The 20,000-nt window shown below is 52.1% G+C and overlaps 1 protein-coding gene across 1 annotated transcript in view; it reads right to left on the minus strand.

The window, feature by feature from the left end:
* Positions 1 to 674: 674 nt before the first annotated feature.
* LOC125449249 (cathepsin F-like) overlaps positions 675 to 20,000 on the minus strand; it is a 21,242-nt gene continuing 1,916 nt past the window's right edge. The window contains exons 3-10 of the mRNA XM_059641495.1: positions 18,748 to 18,861; positions 13,003 to 13,142; positions 12,946 to 12,948; positions 10,085 to 10,181; positions 9,429 to 9,506; positions 6,328 to 6,444; positions 4,088 to 4,152; positions 675 to 818 (exon numbers count right to left, since the gene is read on the minus strand). Of these exons, the coding sequence (XP_059497478.1) occupies positions 675 to 818; positions 4,088 to 4,152; positions 6,328 to 6,444; positions 9,429 to 9,506; positions 10,085 to 10,181; positions 12,946 to 12,948; positions 13,003 to 13,142; positions 18,748 to 18,861 (758 nt within the window). The remainder of the gene's footprint in view (positions 819 to 4,087; positions 4,153 to 6,327; positions 6,445 to 9,428; positions 9,507 to 10,084; positions 10,182 to 12,945; positions 12,949 to 13,002; positions 13,143 to 18,747; positions 18,862 to 20,000) is intronic.

Consider the following 20,000-nt stretch of genomic DNA (forward strand, 5'->3'; position numbering starts at 1 on the left):
TCACGGCATTGTAACACACTTTAACCCTCACTGAGGGAGAACCACAGACAGGGCACCGCTCAATGGGCCATGTATTGGGGCAGACATGAACGGGAGGTATTCTTATGGAAATGCAAGATTCAGAGGAGACTTGGCAGGGGGAGTCTTTCCCCTCTTATGGCCGGGGGGGGGGGCGGGAGGTGGTGACGGAATCCCTCAACTTTAGGGTGGGTGCGGGGGGTTGTGGGATCCAAAATAAAGTGGGGGCCCTTCCCGTGTTGGGCAGTAATTAGGACGAATTGTTCCCTGTCTTGGATGAATCAGAGTCCTGTTGAACTCTCTTCCCTGAGAGAGCAGCAGGGCGCGGGGGAAGCGGGGAGGAGTGGGGGTAGGCAGGGGTGGGGCGGGCAGTGTGGTCGTAGGATCTATTCAAGGCTGAGTTGGACTTCCAATCGACAAAGGGGTCAAAAGCGGCCGGGGAGGGGTGGGTCGGAGACGGTCACGGGGTGGGGGAAGGGCCTCCCATGCCTAGCAAAAAGTTTTTCCAGGGGTCGGGTGGGGGTAACCTTAGCAGGACAGGAACAGGTGGGGCAATAGGCTTTGAGGTGGTGGTGGGAGAGGCCAGCATGGATCAGGCGGGCCGAATGGTTATGCCGGAGAATGAGTCATGTTCTGGGGGGGGGTGGCCTGGCACCTTATGATACCTTTGGGCGCGGGAGCAGAGTTGGCAGAGACGGAGTACCCAGATACATACCTACACCAAACCCAATAATGAGCAACGCATGGTAGCGACTTGATATCTTGCGACATGCGCTCCTCAGGATGCCCCGTTTGTAATGCTGGAAGGGAGGAAGAGAACCAAAGATATTAAATATGAACGGCCAACCACACGTTTGCCCCATAATTCCCAGGTGTGTCTCTCGCATCCTCTCTAAAGCACCCCCTTATATTTAACAAGGAACTGCCCAATGGGTCATAGAGGGTGTGTGTTGGGGTTGGGGTGGTTTAAAAGGAATTCGATCACATCGAGTAGCAACCACGATCTCATGGAGGGCATGAACGGCCTGCTCCTGTAACATTGTTCCTCTGGCCACGATGTAAGAGTGGAGGTAGGCCATTCGGCCCCTCTGTGAGATCGTGGTCTGATCACCCCCAACTCCAGCTTTCCCATCCCTGCCTTGATTCCCCTACCTGATTTTAAAAAAATCTACCTCAACTCTTGAGGCTGCTCGACGCGACAGCCTTCTGCGTTTAAAAATCAGATTCCACAGATTCGCTCCCCCTTCCTTTCCGAGAGAAGATAATAACCCTCCATTCTGAGGAAGGGTGACCGGACACGAAACGTTAACTCTGTTTTCTCCTCCACAGTTGCTGCCAGGACCTGCAGAGCGTTTCCAGCAATTTCTGTTTAAATTCCTCCTCATCCCGTTCTTCAGAGGGCAACCCCTCATTCTGAGATGATATCCCTCTGGGCAGGGATGCCCAGGGATGTGTAGGTTAAGGTGGATTGGCCGTGCTAAATTGTCCCATAGTGTCCCGGGATGTGCAGGTTAGGGTGGGTTGGCCGTGCTAAATTGTCCCATAGTGCCCAGGGATGCGCGGGTTAGGGTGGATTGGCCGTGCTAAATTGTCCCATAGAGCCCAGGGATGTGCAGGTTAGGGTGGGTTGGCCGTGCTAAATTGTCCCATAGTGTCCAGGGATGTGCGGGTTAGGGTGGGTTGGCCGTGCTAAACTGTCCCATAGTGCCCGGGGATGTGCAGGTTAGGGTGGATTGGTCATGCTAAATTGTCCCATAGTGCCCAGGGATGTGCGGGTTAGGGTGGATTGGCCGTGCTAAATTGTCCCATAGTGCCCAGGGATGTGTGGGTTAGGGTGGATTGGCCGTGCTAAATTGTCCCATAGTGCCCAGGGATGTGTGGGTTAGGGTGGATTGGCCGTGCTAAATTGTCCCATAGTGTCCAGGGATGTGCAGGTTAGGGTGGATTGGCCGTGCTAAATTGTCCCATAGTGTCCAGGGATGTGCAGGTTAGGGTGGATTGGCCGTGCTAAATTGTCCCATAGTGCCCAGGGATGTGTGGCTTAGGGTGGGTGATAGGGGGTTATGTCAGGGTGGGATGCTTTGAGGGTTGGTGCGGATCTGTTGGGCCGAAGGGCCTGTTTCTGTACCGTAGGGATTCTGTGGATTTGTTATCTGTGAATGCTTCAATAAGGTCGCGCCTCATTCCTCTCAACCCCAACAAGTACTGGCCTATTGTTCTCAGACAGCCCATCCATACTTGAATCAGCCCTGAGGCTCCTCTGAAATACCTTCAAAATCCTCCGAAAATGGGGCCCAAATTCGGGCCACAGTGTTCCAGTTGTGGCCTTGTGGCATTTTAGCAAAACCTCTTAAACTCTGTTCTGTTTGAGATAATCGCCAAAGCGCTATTCACCTGTCTGAACCCGGACGCTTGTTTCTCATCGATATGGGAACGATGCAATCCCTCTGTCCCACAGCTTTCTGCAGTCTTTCTCCATTTAAATCATGTTCGCCTCCTCGATTCCCTGCTGCCGTCCTTTCATGCTGGGTGCCCCACCCACCCAGGATGGCCGACAACAACAATGGCTTGCATTTGTGTAGCGGCCGGGTGTAGGAGGAAGAGGAGCTGCTGAAACCGACCGACGATTTAATGGAGGGTTGGGTGGGGGCTAGTATTCAGTCAAAGGTGAGCAAGTGGTTCGGATTTTAATGGAGGAGAAAGAGAGAGAGAGCAAGGCGGACAGGCTTAGGAGGGTAAAGCAGGGTAGCAATGGCAGAACAGGAAACCATTGGCGCTACAGTGGCCTGGATCAGAGGGGCATAGAGATCTCAGAGGGTTATGTGAGCTCCTCGAGATATACAGGCTGTCTGTCAGTGGATGAGCCTCTCTCTCTCTCTCTGCACCTTATTTTTGAGGCAGGACATTGTGGATTCATAGAATCTCTACAGTGTGGAAGCAGGCCGTTTGTCCCATTGAGTCCATGCCGACCGTTCAGAGGAACATCACCCCACTCCAGACGCAGTTCCCTATGCTATCCCCATAACCCTGCATTTCCTCTGGCTAATCCTCCCAGCCTGCACATCGTCAGAGTATCATAAATGTGATGTAATCCAGGCCAACATTCCCACCACTTCAAAAAGAAAACATTCATGGGATGTGGGCCACGGTAGCATTTATTGCCCCATCCCTAATTGCCCAGAGGGCAGTTAAGAGCCAGCCACATTTCTGTGGGTCTGGAGTCACATGTAGGCCCAGACCAGGCAAGGATGGCAGTTTCCTTCCCTAAAGGACGTTGGTAATCCAGATGGGTTTTTCCCAACAATGGTTGCATCCCTGGATTCTTAATTCCGGATATTTTTATTGAATACAAATTCCACCGCCTGCCGTGCTGGGATTCGAAGCCAGGTCCCCAAAACATGAACAGGCCAACAAGACCACCCGTCACCTCCCCTTTAAGATGGCGCACCTGGGAAAGTTCCATCTCACAGCCCGCATGTTATACCAGGAGCTCATTTTTACAAGCTCCTTTGACCATAAATGGAACGGGGGTATGTATGGCATGTGGGGTGGGGGGGGGGGGGGGGGCGCGTGGTGGGGGAGCGTGTGTGTTTAGGGCAGGGGGTTGGGGCTGGGCATTGGGGAATGGAAGGACATCACCCCCCCACCCAGCCCAAATCCCTCACCTCACCCTAGTGCCCCGGGAGTAATATTTAGAAGCAGGTGATGTGGTGGGCGTCATTGTGTTTGTGGGATCTTGCTGCGCACAAGCCGACAGAGGCTCAGCTTCGAAGGGCGCTACGCAAATGCAAGTCTACTCCTTTGTCCGTCATCTGCCGGAGGTTTGAGCCAATGTTAACCCTCTGACCTTCAGCAGATTTCACGAAAGCCCCACACCCCCTCCATTGACCCCGTGCCTGGAGTCAGAACAGAACAGTCCCATTTCCCAAGGGTCAAGGGAGGGGGAGTGAGAGAAACCTGTGCACATCCCCCCAGACCCCTCCAACATTCCCGCGCACTGTCGAGCAAGCCATTTGGCCCGTTGCTGATGTGCTGAACCGTCCTCCCTGCTCCCCGCCACCTGACTCACCTGTAAACCCTCCAAATACACCAGGGTAGTGATGGTTCCATTCAAAGCCACGTACTGTTTCATCCCTGCAAAACAAACCATCGCCATCAGGCGCTGGCCCCTTGGACAGCAGCATACCCCAGGTACGAGATGCGCTGCAGAAATTCACCCACAGTCCTCAGACAGCACCTTCCAAACACCCCACTCCCTCCACCCACTGACGCTCAGTCGCAGCAGTGTGCACCATCTACAGGACGCCCTGCAGCAACTCACCGAGGCTCCTTAGACAGCACCTTCCAAACCCACCACCACTTCCATCCAGAAGGACAAGGGGCAGCAGGTACATGGGAACGCCACCCCCTGCACATTCCCCTCCGAGCCACTCCCCATCCCGACTGGGAAATATATCGGCCGTTCCTTCAGTGTCGCTGGGTCAGAATCCTGGAATTCCCTCCCTAAGGGGCATCGTGGGTCTCCCCACAGCACACGGACTGCAGCGGCTCAGGAAGGCAGCTCCCCACCACCTTCTCAAGGGGGGCAATTAGGGACGGGGGGGCAATAAATGCTGAACCCAGCCTATGTTCCAAGACATGCTACAGTAGAATGCTGGGCCAATCTACATTTGTGTGAGGGGAAGAGGGGAATGTTCTCATTTCTCTTTTGGTTTTTCAGGTGGTTACAATCTGAGCCAAGATTAAATAATAAGGCACTGGCCAATGTGCCAGGAGTCCCATTCCTCAGGAACGATAGATTGGTCTTGGAGTGGGCATGGGCCAGCAGAGAAGATTCTCCAGACCACTTGACTGAAAGGGTTAAATGACAGGAATCATGACCCCTAAAATGCTGAAGATTAAGGGTTGACCCGATCAAGGTGGGGTGGGGTTGGTTTAGTTCAGTTCAAGGATCTGTTAGAGAAATTCTGGTTGCCAAGGTCGGGTGCGCAGAACGAGGGTGGTCCGAATGCGGCTAGACCTTAGAATAGGAGGACGTGGAACAATTCCACCCCAAGAGTAGTGTTGGAAATTTCAAATCCTATCGGGAGCGGGGAGCATGTTCCACATTTTGTCTGTATACGCACATGTACCAGCAGAGGAAGTCCATCAGCAAGACCAAACAGAGGATCCGCGGCTAAAATCTGAAGATTAGTTAGGGTGGACAGTGAGAGCCTTTTTCCTTGGATGGTGATGGCTAGCACGATGAGACATGGCTTTAAATTGAGGGGTGATAGATAAGGGACAGATGTCAGAGGTGTCAAGGCAGGAGCTGATGAACATCCCTGGGGACAAATCAGGGTGCACAGTCCATTCGGCCCATTGGGCCTGCTCTACCTTTTGGTCGGCTCATGGCCTGTCGTCCCCCTTGAGGCTGGGGGTAGCAGGACAGTGCGGGACTAGGGTCCATTGGAACCGCAGGTCAGCGCTCTGGGGTCACGTGGGGCGGTTTGAAACCAATAAAAATGATATATGTTGGGCCGGTGACATTTAAAGCGAAGCAATTTGGTTCACTAATGCCCCTTAAAGGGTAGAAAATCTGCCCTCATTAACCGGTCTGGCTTGTATGTAAATCCAGATCCTGCAGTGATGACCACAGGACCATAGGAGTGGAAGTAAGGCCATTCAGCCCATCAAGTCCGCTCCACCATTTAATCATGGCCGATGGGCATTCCGACTCCACTTCCCTGCACTCTCCCTGTAGCCCTTGATTCCTTGTGGGATCAAGAATTTATTGATCTCTGCCTCGAAGGCATTTAATGTCCTGGCCTCCACTGCACTCCGTGGCAATGAATTCCACTGGCCCACCACTCTCTGGCTGAAGAAATGTCTCCTCATTTCCATGTTAAATTGACCCCCTCTAATTCTAAGGTCCTAGTCTCCCTGCCTAATGGAAACAACTTCCCAGCGTCTACCCTTTCTCGGCCATAAGTGATGGTTGGCACTGAACCACCCTCGAGTCAATTGGGGATGGAATATATATATGTTGGCCTAGCTATTGATGCCCAAATCCTGTGACTGAATAATCTCACAATCTCTTGATATCAAGAAACCAATTGATCCCGGCCTTGAACATACTCAATAACAGAACATCTCCTGCCCTGTGGAGATGGGAGCAGGGAGCGAGGGGGGCTGTAGAATTCCAAAGGTAGCACGGCCTTCAGAGGGACAGAATTCCAGTTCGACCCGCTCCAAAAAGTCCGACCTCCCGCCCCAAGCAATGTTAGTGCAGGAACTGTTGGGGGGTGCGGAGGCACTTGCTCAGCTCACCATCCTCACTGCCGTTCAGCCTGAGGCAAGCTGTGATCTTCACCACGGTCTGGTTCTCCTTCAGTCGGCAGGTGTTTCTGCAGGCACTGTACCTGTAGCTGGTCTCTTTCATCAGGCCTGCGTGGGGAGGGCACAGAGAGTGGTCAGTGCCGGCCCTTCACGGGAATACCGCGCTCACACTCACACACACACACACGCTCTCTCTCACACACACAGACACACACACACACACACACACACACACACACTCTCACTCACGCACACACACACTCACATACACTCTCACACATACACAGTCACACACACACACACACGCTCTCACAAACACACTCACACTCACACACACACACACACACCCATACACACACTCTCACACACACACACGCTCACACACATGCTCACACACACATTCACGCACACACACACACACATACATACACACACACACACACACACACACACACACACACACACACACACACTCAAAATGTCCACACTGCCATTGAGTGAGTATGCCAATCTCTCCTCTTGTCCCCTAACCTACCCTGGTAACTCTGCATTCCCATTGGCTGACCCACCAAGACTGGGCACTATGGGATAATTGAGCAGGGCCAATCCACCCTAACCCGCACATCCCTGGGCACTATGGGACAATTTAGCACGGCCAACCCACCCTAACCTGCACATCCCTGGACACTATGGGACAACTTAGCACGGCCAATCCACCCTAACCTGCACATCCCTGGGCACTATGGGACAGTTTAGCACGGCCAATCCACCCTAACCTGCACATCCCTGGGCACTGTGGGACAATTTAGTACGGCCAATCCACCCTAACCTGCACATCCCTGGGCACTATGGGACAATTTAGCACGTCCAATCGACTCTAACCTGCACATCCCTGGGAACTATGGGACAATTTAGCACGGCCAATCCACCCTAACCCGCACATCCCTGGGCACTATGGGACAGTTTAGCACGGCCAACCCACCCTAACCTGCACATCCCTGGGCACTATGGGACAATTTAGCACGGCCAATCCCCCCTAACCTGCACATCCCTGGGCACTATGGGACAATTTAGCACGGCCAATCCACCGTAACCTGCACATCTCTGGGCACTATGGGACAATTTAGCATGGCCAATCCACCCTAACCTGCACATCCCTGGGCACTATGGAACAATTTAGCACGGCCAATCCACCCTAACCTGCACATCCCTGGGCACTATGGGACAATTTAGCATGGCCAATCCACCCTAACCCGCACATCCCTTGGGCACTATGGGACAATTTAGCATGGCCAATCCACCCTAACCCGCACATCCCTTGGGCACTATGGGACAATTTAGCACGGCCAATCCACCCTAACCTGCACATCCCTGGGCACTATGGGACAGTTTAACACGGCCAATCCACCCTAACCCGCACATCCCTGGGCACTATGGGACAATTTAGCACAGCCAACCCACCCTAACCCGCACATCCCTGGGCACTATGAGACAATTTAGCACGGCCAATCCACCCTAACCTGCACATCCCTGGGCACTATGGGACAATTTAGCACGGCCAATCCACCCTAGCCTGCACATCCCTGGGCACTATGGGACAATTTAGCACAGCCAATCCACCCTAACCTGCACATCCCTGGGCACTATGGGACAATTTAGCACGGCCAATCCACCCTAACCTGCACATCCCTGGGCACTATGGGACAATTTAGCACGGCTAATCCACCCTAACCCGCACATCTTTGGACTGTGGGAGGAAACCGGAGCACCCGGAGAGAACCCCACCCAGACACAGGCAGAATGTGCAAACGCCACACAGGCAGCCGTGCGAACCACTGAGCCACCGTGCCATCCTGTTAATCCACGGAGGCCCAGCTAAGTGCCCTGGCGAGCCATGTTCGAATCCCTCCACAGCAGATAGAATTCAATAACATATGGGGAATCAAGAATCTAACATAAAAACATAAGAAAGAGGGGCAGGATCTGGGATGCTTGAACCTGCTACCCCATTCAATAAGATCATGGCTAATCTGTTCATGTGCTAATCTCCCCTTAACCACCCTCTCACCTTAACCCTTAATCCCTTCACTGTCTATCTTTGCCTTAAAAACATTCAACGAGGAAGCCTCACTCGCCAGGGAATTCCATCAGTTCACAACCCTCTGGGTGAAGATGTTCCTGCTCAGCTCAGCCCTACGTCTGCTCCCCTTTATTTTGAGATGATGCCCTCTAGTCCTAGTTTCACCTGCTGGCGGAAACAACCTCCCTGCCTCCACCTTATCTATTCCTTCATAATCTTATATGTTTCTATAAACTCTCCCCTCATTCTTCTGAATTCCAATGTGTATAATCCCCGTTTACTCAGTCTCTCCTCATAATCCAATCCTCTCAACTCTGCAATCAACCGAGTGAATCTCCTCAGCACCCCCCACCCCTCCAAGTTCTAGTATACCCCTTCTCAAGTAAGGAGACCAGATCTGCACACAGGACTCCAGGTGTGGCCTCACCAGGACCCTATACATCCGCAGCATATCCTCCCTGTTTCTAAACTCCATCCCTCTAGCAGTGAGGGACAATATTCCATTTGCCTTTTTAATTACCCGCTGCACCTGCAAACAAACGTTTTGCGATTTGCGCGCAAGGACCCCCTGCACAGCACAAAAAGCCCTTTGGAGAATAAAATCTATCATCCGTACCTCTGGGCCTGCACAGACCGATTGCAATACTTGGGTACTGACCACCCTCTGGGCGTTTGGGGATTAAATGCACCGCCTGTAATGCTCCTCCCCAACGTTCGGCGGAAGGCGCTAGACAAATGCAAGTTGTTAATGCCCGGGTCCAGCCGCTCCCTGCCCCAGAGCACTCCCAGGGGCAGTCGGGACACTGAAGGTGCGAGTTAGGTTGAGCTGTGAGGAGTGTGATGGTGGGGAGCCACAGGAACGTGGCTGTGGGGAGGCCATTCAGGCCATTAATCCAACTGCTGTGCTAGGTCCCGCTACCAGCTGGTACCCAGTGTGCCCGTACATCTGTCACCAAACCAGCACCACCCCCCGACCACCCCCAGAGAGTCACACATTGGAAGTCTAACTCACCGATATTAATGATGTTGCAGAAGGCTTTGGGAATATAACCTTCGGAACAGTTGCCAGCGTTTGTACAGTCCAAGACTTCTACATCAACAAGAACATGTCAATAAATCAAACACAGGCTACAGCCGGCAATTGTACATGGAGAGTAAACCTGCAACTCTAACAGACTGAACGTAAAGCTTCCTCTACACTGTCCCCACCCCCCCCCCCTATCAAACACTCCACAGGGACAGGGACAGCACGGGGTTAGATACAAAGTAAAGCTCCCTCTACACTGTCCCCCCATCAAACACCCCTGAGGACAGGGACAGCACGGGGTTAGGTACAGAGTAAAGCTCCCTCTACTCTGTCCCCCATCAAACACTCCTCAGGACAGGGACAGCACAGGATTCGGTACAGAGTAAAGCTCCCTCTGCACTGTCCCCCCATCAAACACTCCTCAGGACAGGGACAGCACGGGGTTAGATACACCTAATGGGCAGCAGCTGTTGATGGAGGCATCTCCCCACCACCTCTTGAAGATTGAAATGGGGGATGAAGCATTGGATGTCGGTTTTGTCTTGTAACTGCATGTCCCTGGGGACCAGGGCCAGCGTACCGAGAGCGAGGGACCCCATCTTGTGCGACGGGCTGAATGGGCTGGTGAGAGTGGGACCTACCTTGATCTGAGAGTGAGATTAGCTCTTTGTTCTTGATGGCCCACTGGGACTCGATGTTGGCGACGGTCGCAAATGCCCAGCATGCTTTGCAGGACTCCTGCGTGAACGGGACCGAGCATGTAAGGAATAAGGTTATTGCCCTGGTCGACAACCGCGAACTGCATTTACATGGCGCCTCTGGTGTGCTTTGAGTTCTTGTTCTGCATCACTCCAGGGGAGCGGGGCCAGGCAACAAAACAAAAGCCATAATTGGTGTCAATGTGGAGATTCTGAAGGTAAAGTTATAATTGTCAGCGGGCAATGTCTTGCTTTTAAGGGTTTTTGGTCTCTGGGACTACAGAAGGAGTGCAGTCTTGAATGCATTTCAAATCCCCACACTTCCCATTGCAGCAATGGGATTGAGGAATGTGGGATGGATCAGGAATGTTTTCAAAGCTGGAATCTGTGAGCTGGGCGTCTTTTTGTGGTGTTGCTTGTGGATCAAGGAGATGAGGGCGACAAAGGATGTGATAGGAAGGTGCAGAAAGGGTTTACAGGCATGGGACAGAGACTGGGAGGTTTGAGATATGACAGGTTGGATGGGCTGAGATAACAAGGTGTAGAGCTGGGTGAACGCAGCAGGCCAAGCAACATCAGAGGAGCAGGAAGGCAGACCTTTCGGGGTCGCGACCCTTCATCCTGCTCCTCTGATGCTGCTTGGCCTGCTGCGTTCATCCAGCTCCAAACCGTGTTATCTCAGATTCTCCAGCATCGGCAGCTCCTGCTATCTCTGGACAGGCTGAGATATTTTTTCGCTGGAGCGTCAGAGGCCGATGGGGGTGACCTTATATACGTTTATAAAACCATGAGGGGCATGGATAGGATGAATACACAAGGCCTTTTCTCCAGGGGAGGGGAGTCCAAAACTATAAGGACATAGGTGGTCATGACATCTCAGGGTAGGTTGATTAGAAAATAGATTTTTGTTTTTATTTAGAACTCTAGTCAATGTTTTCTGTTGACCTCAGTCTGTCAGTCAGCTAGATTGTAGAATCCCCGACAATGCAGAATCCACCCCAACCCGCACATCCCTGGGCACTATGGGACAATTTAGCACGGCCAACCCACCCTAACCTGCACATCCCTGGGCACTATGGGACAATTTAGCACGGCCAATCCACCCTAACCCGCACATCCCTGGACACTATGGGACAATTTAGCACGGCCAATCCACCCTAACCCGCACATCCCTGGACACTATGGGACAATTTAGCACGGCCAATCCACCCTAACCCGCACATCCCTGGACACTATGGGACAATTTAGCACGGCCAATCCACCCTAACCCGCACATCCCTGGGCACTATGGGACAATTTAGCACGGCCAATCCACCCTAACCTGCACATCCCTGGGCAATATGGGACAATTTAGCACGGCCAATCCACCCTAACCCGCACATCCCTGGGCACTATGGGACAATTTAGCACGGCCAATCCACCCTAACCCGCACATCCCTGGGCACTATGGGACAATTTAGCACGGCCAATCCACCCTAACCCGCACATCCCTGGACACTATGGGACAATTTAGCACGGCCAATCCACTCTAACCTGCACATCCCTGGGCACTATGGGTCAATTTAGCACGGCCAATCCACCCTAACCCGCACATCCCTGGACACTATGGGACAATTTAGCACGGCCAATCCACCCTAATCTGCACATCCCTGGGCACTATGGGACAATTTAGCACGGCCAACCCACTCTAACCTGCACATCCCTGGGCACTATGGGACAATTTAGCACGGCCAACCCACCCTAACCCGCACATCCCTGGGCACTATGGGTCAATTTAGCACGGCCAACCCACTCTAACCTGCACATCCCTGGGCACTATGGGACAATTTAGCACGGCCAACCCACCCTAACCCGCACATCCCTGGGCACTATGGGACAATTTAGCATGGCCAATCCACCCTAACCCGCACATCCCTGGGCACTATGGGACAATTTAGCACGGCCGATCCACCCTAACCCGCACATCCCTGGGCACTATAGGACAATTTAGCATGGCCAACCCACTCTAACCTGCACATCCCTGGGCACTATGGGACAATTTAGCACGGCCAACCCACCCTAACCCGCACATCCCTGGGCACTATGGGACAATTTAGCATGGCCAATCCACCCTAACCCGCACATCCCTGGGCACTATGGGACAATTTAGCACGGCCGATCCACCCTAACCTGCACATCCCTGGGCACTACGGGACAATTTAGCACGGCCAATCCACCCTAACCTGCACATCTTTGGACTGTGGGAGGAAACCGGACCACCTGGAGGAAACCCATGCAGACATTGGGGGAGAATGTTCAAACTCCACACAGACAGTCACCCAAGGGTGGGATCAAACCTGGGTCCCTGCGGCCATGAGGCTGCAGTGCTCACCCCTGAGCAACTGTAAACTGGAGACTTTATGTATTTTTATAACATCTATCAGCGTTTGTGACCAGCCTGAAAACTGCTTTTGCTGCTTGCTCAGCTGACTAATGCAACAATTCATCTCTGTCCAAACTGCTCATTTCCCCCAAATTTGTACATTTGGGTCCCTGATATCCCTTTTGCTCCTTTAAAATGTCCCCAAGGTCTCGTACTTTAGAAAATCTATTACAGTCGTAACGGCCTTATACCATTCCTGCTGATCAAAGTGAATTGGCCATGTTTTTACCCAGCCTGCCTTGCTGCCTGATATTTTATAATGGCAGCCTCTTTGCAGCGATCCACCCCTGGCTCAATGGCCTGGGGTTGGGAGTCAGGCGAGGGGTGGGGTGTCTTTCGAGCTTCCTGACTCCCGAAGTTCCCAGCCACACCCCAGAGCCACCCCCTCACCCCCCTCTCCCCGCCCCCCCCCCCCCCCCCCCCCCCCCCCACATGTTACCTGGTTCTTAATGGGAGTAACGGAGTCTTTCTTCCTCCAGTCCTGGCTCTCCGGAAGGTTCTGCACCCGATCGTCGAGGTGCACCTCCTGGCAACAGCTCTGGCAGTCTGGCTTGAAGATTCCGCTGTCGAGTTCATCCTCTGAGGGACAAAGATACCAGTCACATTAACTTGTACCCGGGGATGGGTGCCGGGCGGAGGTCAGTCTCTGTCTGCGGGTCGGCTTTTCTGTCTTCAAGTTCTGGCCCACAGACCTTGGCTTATCCTGAGGGCATTCCTGATGTTGTGTTGGCACTGAGTCAGGAGTTGGTGGGGCAGCTGGACTGTCAGGGACTCATGTTCAAATCCACACCTGGCTCCCTCCCGGCTGGGCTGGGAAGATCCCACCGCTGCCAAGGGGGTGCGAACGGGGCGGGGCGGCTCGGTTCTGCCTGGTTGGAGGAGTGGCAAATGTCGATGAACACCGGCGATCGTCCCCCCTACTTCTGACCTTATGAGGGAGGGGAGGGTCGAGCACCTGAAGATGGTTGGGCCAGGGACACTACCTCGAGTAACTCCCGCACAGATGGCCTGTAGCGAGAGATGACTGACCTCCAACAACCACGACCATCTTCCGATGTGCCAGCTATGACTCCAACCCCCACCGGAGAGTTCCCCCCCCCCCGATACCCATCGATCCCAGTTTTTCCAGGACTTCTGTGATGATACTGTGGCTTTAAGGGGTGTAATTTGTCCTGGTTTTTTGAAGAGAGAGGTTTTTTAAGACAGAGGTCTTTGTCAGACAGACTCAATAATCTTGTGAGGCATTGGGTTTTTTGAATGTTAGAACAATAGAAGCAGTCTGGCTAGGTGGAGGGCTCAAGCTCCCACAGAGCCAGGAGTTTTAATTTTAGTTTTTCTGTAGCAGTTCCTGGGGTCTTGAAGCTGGGCTTAGAAGCTGCAGTGCAGTTCTTCCTGCTACTCCTCTCTCTCAGAGCTTTCTCTTGATTATGTTTATTTTCCCCTCCCAGTCTGGAGAATTACGTGTGTGAGACAATCTATTTTGCTGAATTTGCCTTTGCCAACGGCGTGTGAGTGGGACGTTACAGTATTGGAACAGTCACTGTTTCATAGTTAAATAATCTATTGTTCTGTTAAGTTTTCCAGGAGAGTTAAGGTATTCTTTGTTTTTTTTACTTTAACTGTAGCATGTGAATTAAGCATGTTTTGCTTCAAATCTGGTGGTTTGACCCATCGAATTGTATCTGGAACACAACGCAGGGCACTTGCCTTAGAATTAATGAAAAGTTAGGGCTTAGACTATCTCCTTTTGTGGGAGCGTGGGGGTTGGTCTGGTCCATAACACTCCTCGATGCTACACTTGCTCGAATTAAGGTTATGGCTAAGCGAATTTCTCCTTCAGTTCAAATTAATATCATTCCATAGCACATGCAATTCCTAAAAGATCTTGTCTTTCCAAAGAATGGCTTAATTCTATGGCTTATTTGTCCCAAGTGGTCTGTTTCAGCTCAATCATCTCTGATGAAGATGTTATAGAATCACCCAATGCAGAAGGGGCCCTTTGGCGCATTGAGACTGCACTGCCAAATATGCACTGCTACCGATTTCCCTGAAATAGGTTGCCCCGTGGACCTGCTGACAGTAGTACTAACTTCACAAATAGGACAGCCCCCACTAACCACGTCTCCAATTGTGTTCGGTTTTCCATTATTCTTATTTCATTCGTTTTTTTTTGGTTGGGAGCTGTGAGCTGAGAACAGCGAACAAAAGTTGACCTTTGGACTGTGGGCAGCGGCTTGGGCTAAAAGAACGAGGGAAGTCTGGACAAAGGAGGCTGTTTGTTTGTTTGTGAGGCCAGGCCTGAGAGTTAATTGTAGGCTGGTTCTTGACCTAAAGATTCTACGGAGCCTCCCACACTGGGGAAGAGGAGAACATTTAAATAGACGGCCACTCAATAGGTCGGTCACAGGGAGTGTGGTTCCACATACTCCGGAAGAGACCTTCTGCTCCAGCAGATACTAGATGTTGAATGGTGGCTGGCACCTCGTGGAGGATGGGATCAGTTTGTCAGGGAGCTGTCAGAGTTTGAATCAAGTTTTGGACGGTATTTTCTGTGAGAAAGAGTGTGGTTTTTAATGCAATAGCATGAATGTTTGAGCACTAATCTCCACGCGGCGCTTGGAAGCTCAGAGAAAAGTAGACTAAGTTATAGATGTTACTGCTTTTATCAGAGTGAAACACAAATGTGATCCCCGATCAATGTCTTCAGAAAGCCAACCCAGAAACCATCATCTACACCCGTGGAACAGCACATCATGAATATCACTGAAGTGATCTGTTCAGTGTTGCTTTAGAGCCACAGAGTCATAAAGATGTACAGGATGGAAACAGACCCTTCGGCCCAACCCGTCCATGCTACCCCGATATCCGAAATTAATCTAGTCCCAATTTCCAGCATTTGGCCCATACCCCTCTAAACCCTTCAAGTTCATGTCCCCATCCAGATGCCTTTTCAATGCTGTAACTGTACCAGCTTCCACCACGTCCTCTGGCAGCTCATTCCATACACGCACCACCCTCTGTGTGAAAATGTTGCTCCTCAGCTCCCTTTTAAATCTGTCCCCTCTCACCTTAAACCTGTGCCCCTCTAGTTTTGGACTCCCCTAGCCTGAGGAAAAGACCTTGTCTATTCACCCCATCCATGCCCCTCATTATTTTATAAATCTCTATAAGGTCACCCCCACAGCCTGCGACGCTCCAGGGAAAATAGCCCCAGCCTCTCCCTGTAGCTCAAACCCTCCGAAACCGGCAACATCCTCGTAACGGTGGCTCAGTGGTTAGCACTGCAGCTTCACAGCACCAGGGACCCAGGTTCGATTCTAGCCTCAGGCGACTGTCTGTGAGGAGTTTGCATGTTCTCCCCATATCTACGTGGGATTCCTCCGGGTGCTCCGGTTTCCTCCCACAGTCCAAAGATGTGCAGGTTAGGGTGGATTGGCCGCGCTAAAATGTCCCAGAGTGCCCAGGGATGTGTGGGTTAGGGTGGATTGGCCGTGCTAAATAGTCCCATAGTGCCCAGGGATGTCCGGGTTAGGGTGGATTGGCCGTGCTAAATAGTCCCATAGTGTCCAGGGATGTGCAGGTTAGGGCGGATTGGCCGTGCTAAATTGTCCCATAGTTCCCAGGGATGTGCTGGTTAGGGCGGATTGGCCGTGCTAAATTGTCCCATAGTTCCCAGGGATGTGCTGGTTAGGGTGGATTGGCCGTGCTAAATTGTCCCATAGTGCACAGGGATGTGCGGGTTAGGGTGGATTGGCCATGCTAAATTGCCCCATAGTGTCCAGGGATGTGCGGGTTAGGGTGGATTGACCGTGCTAAATTGTCCCATAGTTCCCAGGGATGTGCGGGTTAGGGTGGATTGGCCGTGCTAAATTGTCCCATAGTGTCCAGGGATGTGCAGGTTAGGGTGGATTGGCCGTGCTAAATTGTCCCGTAGTGCCCAGGGATGTGCAGGTTAGGGTGGATTGGCCGTGCTAAATTGTCCCATAGTGCGCAGGGATGTGCGGGTTCGGGTGGATTGGCCGTGCTAAATTGCCCCATAGTACCCAGGGATGTGTGGGTTATAGGGGGATGGGTTTGAATGGGATGTTCCAAGCGGCAGTGTGGACTTGTTGGGCCGAAGGGCCAGTTTTCCACGCTGTACAGAATCTAATCTAAATCCTGAGCTCTTTGAAGTTGCTGATTGTCTTTTCGATAGCAGGTTATTTTCATCTATTTATCCCACAAATGTGTTTGCCTGTCTGTGTGCCTTTTCCCCGAATTGAACCGAAAACTACGCTAACTTCAGTTGACAAAGGGGCTGCGCTCCAAAAGATGGTGTTTTCAAAACAACCTATTGGGCTATAACCTCGTATCGAGTGATTTCTGACCTTGTCCACCCCAGTTTAACACCAGCACCTCCACACATCACGTTCAAATCAGACATTCGTAAGATTGCATTACTGTTTAGTTTTGGCTCCAACAACGCAAACTTTTTTATTTACGGCTCAAACCGGTGTTGAGAATTGATTATTCGCAAAGGCTGGGATTTTCTCCTCAAAAGTCTGGTTAGGAACTGGAGGATTTTGAGGATCTTTGAAGGTTTTATGGGTTCATAGAGTTGTACAGCGCGGATACAGGCCCTTTGGCCCAACCCGTCCGTGCTGACCTTAATCCCAAAGAAAGCAGGGATTGATCAGATTTGAGTCACAGTGATGTACAGCACAGAAACAGGCCCTTCGGTCCAGCCCGTCCGTGCTGATCAGATTTTTTTCAGATCAGAGAATCCAGACAGTGTGCAAACAGGCCCTTCAGCCCAACAAGCCCACACCAACCCTTCGAGCATCCCTCTCAGACTGCATCCCCCAACTGTGGGACACAATAGCACGGCCAATCCACCCTAACCCGCACATCCCGGGACACTATGGGACAATTTAGCACGGCCAATCCACCCTAACCCGCACATCCCTGGACACTATGGGACAATTTAGCACGGCCAATCCACCCTAACCCGCACATCCCTGGACACTATGGGACAATTTATCACGGCCAATCCACCCTAACCCGCACATCCCTGGACACTATGGGGTAATTTAGCATGGCCAATCCACCCTAACCCGCACATCCCTGGGCACTATGGGACAATTTAGCACGGCCAATCCACCCTAACCCGCACATCCCTGGGCACTATGAGACAATTTAGCACGGCCAATCCACCCTAACCAGCACATCCCTGGGCACTATGGGACAATTTAGCACGGCCAATCCACCCTAACCCGCACATCCCTGGGCACTATGAGACAATTTAGCACGGCCAATCCACCCTAACCTGTACATCCCTGGGCACTATGGGACAATTTAGCACGGCCAATCCACCCTAACCCGCACATCCCTGGGCACTATGCGACAATTTAGCACGGCCAATCCACCCTAACCCGCACATCCCTGGGCACTATGGGACAATTTATCACGGCCAATCCACCCTAACCTGCACATCCCTGGGCACTATGGGACAATTTAGCACGGCCAATCCACCCTAACCCGCACATCCCTGGACACTATGGGACAATTTAGCACGGCCAATCCACCCTAACCCGCACATCCCTGGGCACTATGGGACAATTTAGCACGGCCAATCCACCCTAACCCGCACATCCCTGGGCACTATGGGACAATTTAGCACGGCCAATCCACCCTAACCTGCACATCCCTGGACACTATGGGACAATTTAGCACGGCCAATCCACCCTAACCCGCACATCCCTGGGCACTATGAGACAATTTAGCACGGCCAATCCACCCTAACCCGCACATCCCTGGACACTATGAGACAATTTAGCACGGCCAATCCACCCTAGCCTGCACATCTTTGGTCTGTGGGAGGAAACCGGAGCACCCGAAGGAAACCCACGCAGACACACGGAGAATGTGCAAACTCCACACAGACAGTCCCCCGAGGGTGGGATCGAACCTGGGTCCCTGGCGCCATGAGGCAGCAGCACTAACCACTGAGCCATCGTGCTGCGCAATCATCGTACGAGAGAGTTTGGAAACTGAAATGGGTTTCATGCAGATGAAGTACCGATATCGTCCCTATGACGCTCGGGGGTGGGGGGGAACCAGACAGTCGAAACTCACAGCAAACCAACGATGGTTAACGGTGACGGTAACAGCCCCTTCAGTAGATCAGCCTCGGAGTTAGCCATACCTGAGAGGTCACTCCATTTGGTGACTCCATACTGTGCCGTCCCCCTCTCCTCTCCTTGCAGCCTCTTCGCCTTCTTTACATTCTCCACGAAGACCTTGAACCGATGGAGTGCTTCTGCACGTACACAGAACAGTTTGTTCACACAAGCTACCCTTCAGTACAAGCCTGAGGCTAATTCGAAATCAGACGGAGGGGAATGGTACCTTCATTTCTGGGAGGTAGGGGGCGCAGCAAGCTTGGGCTCCCAGAGAGGCCTGGGGTGTACCAAAGCTGTCTAAAGGGAGTTGCATAGAGCCAAGTTATTGGAATGCAAGGATAATTTGAGCCTCCGGGTCCAGACACAGCGACGCTACCGCTTGGGCCCTACTAGCATTCATCTACCCACTCAAGGAAACACACGGCCTGGCCCCAAATCGTCAGCTTTCCTGCTCCTCGTATGCTGCTTGGCCCACTGTGTTCATCCAGCTTGTTATCTCAGACACCACCGCGCTCAGGCTTTCGCCTGAATGTTTCTGTCCCCGCCATGTTCAAGGGCTTGTGTGCAAAGCTGCATCACCTTCCATCCATTCTTTGGGACCAGGCTGCCCATAGAACATAGAACACCACAGCACAGTACAGGCCCTTCGGCCCTCGATGTTGTGCCGACCTACCATACCTATCTGAAGCCCATCTAACCTACACTATTCCATGTACGTCCATATGCTTGTCCAATGACGACTTAAATGTACCTAAAGTTGGCAAATCTACTACCGTTACAGGCAAAGCGTTCCATTTCCTTACTACTCTCTGAGTAAAGAAACTACCTCTGACATCTGTCCTGTATCTTTCACCCCTCAATCTAAAGCTATGCCCCCTCGTGCTCGCCTATCTTCTGATAAGGAAGAAAAGTCAAGTCCGTTTTCTTGGCTGGGGGGGTGGTGTGCAGTGGTTATCGAAAAATGAGGGGAGGAGGTCTGCCGTGACGATGGTGGTAGCATCCCTACCTCTAGGTTCAAAGAAAAGGTTCCCATGCGCTAACACTTCTGAATAGGGTAATTAGCTAAAACATAAGAATTAAGTCGGGGGGGGGGCGGCTAGCCATTCAATCAACAGGTATGGGCATCGCCACCTGGGCCAACATTTATTGGCCATCCCTAATTACCCACAGGGCAGTCAAAATCCAACCCCATTGCTGAGGGGCCAGACTGGCTAAGGATAGCCAACGTTCCTCCCTTGAGGGGCAACGGGGAATGTGCCTGGGATTTTGTCAGTTC

Source organism: Stegostoma tigrinum, chromosome 42 (assembly GCF_030684315.1).
Source record: "Stegostoma tigrinum isolate sSteTig4 chromosome 42, sSteTig4.hap1, whole genome shotgun sequence".
Taxonomy (NCBI): domain Eukaryota; kingdom Metazoa; phylum Chordata; class Chondrichthyes; order Orectolobiformes; family Stegostomatidae; genus Stegostoma; species Stegostoma tigrinum.